Source organism: Armigeres subalbatus, chromosome 1 (assembly GCF_024139115.2).
Source record: "Armigeres subalbatus isolate Guangzhou_Male chromosome 1, GZ_Asu_2, whole genome shotgun sequence".
Taxonomy (NCBI): domain Eukaryota; kingdom Metazoa; phylum Arthropoda; class Insecta; order Diptera; family Culicidae; genus Armigeres; species Armigeres subalbatus.
The window spans coordinates 245,623,997-245,628,053 of record NC_085139.1 but is presented as its reverse complement, the minus strand read 5'-3'; the positions used below and the strand labels follow the sequence as shown (position 1 = coordinate 245,628,053).

The window sequence follows — 4,057 nt, the reverse complement described above, 5'->3', positions numbered from 1 at the left end:
AGAAGCCATTTATAATTCAATCAGCTCTACTTTTAATTATCATAGAGCTGATTGGGATTTATATAAAACGTATATCGATAGGAATTTTGATGTTGATATTCCTCTCGATACCAAAAGTGATATTGATAATGCTCTCGTATCTTTGACAAATTTAATTGTCGAAGCCAGAGGCATTGCAATTCCTAAATGTGAAATTAAATTCAACTCCATTATTATTGACGACGATCTTCAGCTACTGATCCGTCTTAAAAATGTAAGAAGAAGGCAATACCAAAGAACTCGCGATCCCGCGTTGAAAGTTATTTGGCGAGATTTGCAAAATGAAATTAAAAAACGTTTCGCTATTCTGAGAAATACCAACTTTGAGAATAATGTCTCGAAGTTGGATCCAAGTTCGAAACCCTTTTGGAAATTAACGAAAATTCTTAAAAAACCTCAAAAGCCAATTCCAGCGCTTAAAGAGGGAAATAAAATTTTATTAACAAATGGCGAAAAGGCTCAAAAACTTGCTCAGCAGTTCGAGAGTGCCCATAATTTTAGTCTAGGTCTCACTAGTCCAATCAGGTTACACGAAGCTTCGAAGACATTCTCAACCAAGATAATGTTTTTGACCCTTCGTTGGGAACTAATTTGGATGAAGTGAGATCTATTACTAGAAAATTTAAAAATATGAAAGCACCGGGTGATGATGGTATTTTCTACATACTTATCAAAAAACTTCCTGAGAGCTCTTTATCCTTTTTGGTTAATTTATTTAACAAATGTTTTCAATTGGCATACTTCCCAGATAAATGGAAAAACGCCAAAGTTGTTCCAATTTTGAAGCCGGACAAAAATCCAGCTGAGGCTTCTAGTTATCGCCCAATCAGTTTGCTTTCTTCAATAAGCAAACTGTTTGAAAAGATTATTTTAAATAGAATGATGGTTCATATTAATGGCAATTCTATTTTTGCTGATGAGCAATTTGGTTTTCGCCATGGGCATTCAACCACTCATCAGTTATTAAGAGTTACAAATTTAATTCGGCTCAACAAATCTGAAGGATATTCGACTGGAGTTGCTCTTCTTGATATAGAGAAAGCATTTGACAGTGTTTGGCATGAAGGTTTGATTGTAAAATTGATGAATTTTAATTTTCCTCTGTACATTATTAAACTGATCCAAAATTATTTATCAGATCGCTCATTGCAGGTAAACTATCAGAATTCTAAATCTGATAGATTACCTGTAAGGGCTGGTGTCCCCCAAGGCAGCATACTGGGGCCCATTTTGTATAACATTTTTACTTCTGACTTACCTGATTTACCACCAGGGTGTCAAAAATCTCTGTTTGCAGATGACACAGGTCTCTCAGCCAAAGGGCGTAGCCTTCGTGTCATTTGTAGTAGATTGCAAAAAAGTTTGGATATTTTCTCCACTTACTTGCAAAAATGGAAAATTTCCCCGAATGCTTCCAAAACTCAGCTTATAAGTTTCCCACACAAGCCGAGAGCTTCTTATTTGAAACCTTCTAGCAGACATATTGTCACTATGAATGGTGTTCCAATTAATTGGTCTAGCGAAGCTAAATATTTAGGACTTCTGTTAGATCAAAAATTAACTTTTAAAAATCACATTGAAGGCCTTCAAGCCAAATGTTACAAATATATTAAGTGTCTATATCCACTTATAAACAGAAAATCAAAACTTTGTCTTAAGAACAAACTTTTGATTTACAAACAAATTTTTAGACCTGCCATGTTGTATGCTGTGCCAATATGGACAAGTTGCTGCAATACCAGAAAGAAGGCACTTCAGAGGATTCAAAATAAAATTCTGAAAATGATTCTGAAGTTGCCTCCGTGGTATAGTACCAATGAACTTCATAGAATTTCTAATATTGAGACATTGCAACAAATGTCCAACAAAATAATTTTCAATTTTAGACAAAAATCGTTGCAATCTTCTATTGCAACGATTAACTCCTTGTACCCTTAGTATAAAATAGGTTAAGTTTAGTTTAAGTTGAAAACATTGTAATTCCTACATGGTTCAATTCAACCAGAGGAAAAATTCTAACTGCCAGAGGCAATTGAAATGTATTAATAATAACTAAAAATATAACATAGCAAATAAGGATGATAGTGTTAAGAAAACACGGAACACCTAGTCTAAGAGATGAATGCATGTATTAGATAATTAACAAAAAAAAAAAAAAAAAAAGAAATACGTACATAATGTAAAACCAATTTAATAAAAATTCCGCGAAAAAAAAAATTCGTTTCGTTTCGAAAAATTTCGAATTAAACGAACCTTGATTTCGTATCGTTTCGAAGTCTCGAAAGAAATCGATCCGAATTAACACAGACATTTTAAATTTCGTTTCGTTTCGTTTCGTTAGGAAAAAGAGTGTTATCGCATACCCTAGGATCCATAAGTAAGTAAGTAAGATGTAATGCCAATAAAAAGAAGAACCCCTGAGTTTTAACTACGCTCATTTATACCAAAGGTTAATCAAAGATCATCCAATTTGGATCTGTTTCGGATTCATAAATAGCAACCGTAAACCATAATCACATTGTTCAAAACAAACATTTATTCGCCATTATTTGTGATTTAAATGCACAGGGTTAAATACACAATTCGTTTTCCAAGGATTTACACTGATCATCAGGGACGGGGGGAGATTAAACTGCATTTAAAATGGAATTTTCTGTATTCGAATCGTGGCGAGGAAAGACCCTCACCCACGAAACAATCCCGTATCGATCCAATCTTCTACTAAATGCCAATTCAATAGTCACGACGTCGTTATCCATCGTTTGAAAGGGGGCAACTAAATGCCGGTTTTGACACAATTTTGACTACTTTTTTCGTTTCGCATTTTTGGTGCTCTCGTAATTTTAGAACTTACTGAATATCACATCCGAGAAGGGCTTATTCCTCCTTCTTGGGGAAGCTCAGCTCGAAGATGACCTTACCCATACCCGCAATGCCGACCAAACACAGACCCATGGTCGTATAGTACAGAACCTTATCTACTGGGCCTCCCTTGAGGAATACTGGCTTTCCATCGGGTTTCTGGAAGAAAAAGGAACGTAGTTTAAATCTTATCAGATGACATGCAATATTGGAATGTGCATTTAGTGCTGTTCAACTTATTGAAAAACCCTAGTTTAAATAATTTTCTGCTCGGGATGTTATCTGCTTGCCATTCAATCACATACCTGGAATTTGGCCTGGACGTGTTTCAGCTGCTTGTAGCCTTCGGCGACTTCTCCGGATGAAGCAACCGAGGAGCGGGAGAATTGGCGGGTGCTCTGCAGGGCCAGACGGGCAACGTTCTGCGGAGAATAATATCGATTACTAAAGTGAGTCAAAATTACGTAATGTAAGGTTAAGGGGATGACGACCGGTCCGGAAGGAGTCCGTGGCACTGACTGTAATCGGGCCATGAATTCAAAACCACACCAGCAAGTACTTACCCGGGCGCTCATGATGACTGATGCAAATAGCGGGTTTTTCGTGGAAAATATCCGTAAATTTCGTTTTGCAAACTTATTGCGTCCAACCTTGCGTGGTCCACCTGAATGCGATATGAAAAATGATAATTCGAGCAGTTGGCTGAAAATGGAGAAAAAATCAGAAAAAAATAAACGCGTGACATTCCAAAACGTCAAAATTATTATAGGGTGACGTACACTCAGGCAAATGAACATACGAAATACATAAGGCAAAAATTATGAATCCGCAAGATTGTTGTAAACGGTTGAAACATAAGTCCCTTATGCTTTTCATCTTGAGCTCTATAAATTTAATTTTTGGGCATATGTCGTTCATTCGTTGCATATAAAAAATTTCATAAGACACATTAAGGAATTTCGTTCAAAGCTGGTTTGAAGGAAATCATAAAGTATATTATGAAAGACATCGTGCTCATTTTGAAGAAATGCGTTTCAGTCAAGAGAATCACATTCTGACATATTGTAAATTTTTTCAAGTCGCGCGGTTGGAATTTACATTGAGGAGGACAGAAATAAAAATAATTTTGAAGTGTTCCTCAGTCTCAACGGTGAAA

At 36.1% G+C, this 4,057-nt stretch overlaps 1 protein-coding gene across 1 annotated transcript; it reads right to left on the bottom strand.

Annotated features, from left to right (window-relative positions):
• Positions 1-2,552: 2,552 nt before the first annotated feature.
• Positions 2,553-3,628, bottom strand: LOC134212374 (cytochrome c oxidase subunit 7A, mitochondrial). The gene is made up of 3 exons (XM_062690155.1): positions 3,465-3,628; positions 3,207-3,323; positions 2,553-3,060 (listed from the first exon to the last, which is right to left on the bottom strand). Exons 1-3 carry the CDS (start codon positions 3,474-3,476, stop codon positions 2,917-2,919), a joined length of 273 nt encoding a protein of 90 aa, XP_062546139.1. The 5' UTR covers positions 3,477-3,628; the 3' UTR covers positions 2,553-2,916.
• Between the last annotated feature and the right edge of the window lie 429 nt (positions 3,629-4,057).

Excerpts from the sequence above, each read along its gene's own strand:
- LOC134212374 (XM_062690155.1), bottom strand. Across the intron at positions 3,061-3,206 it reads ACGTCCAGGCCAAATTCCAG|AAACCCGATGGAAAGCCAGT; the intron begins GTATGTGATTGA and ends TTTTTCTTCCAG.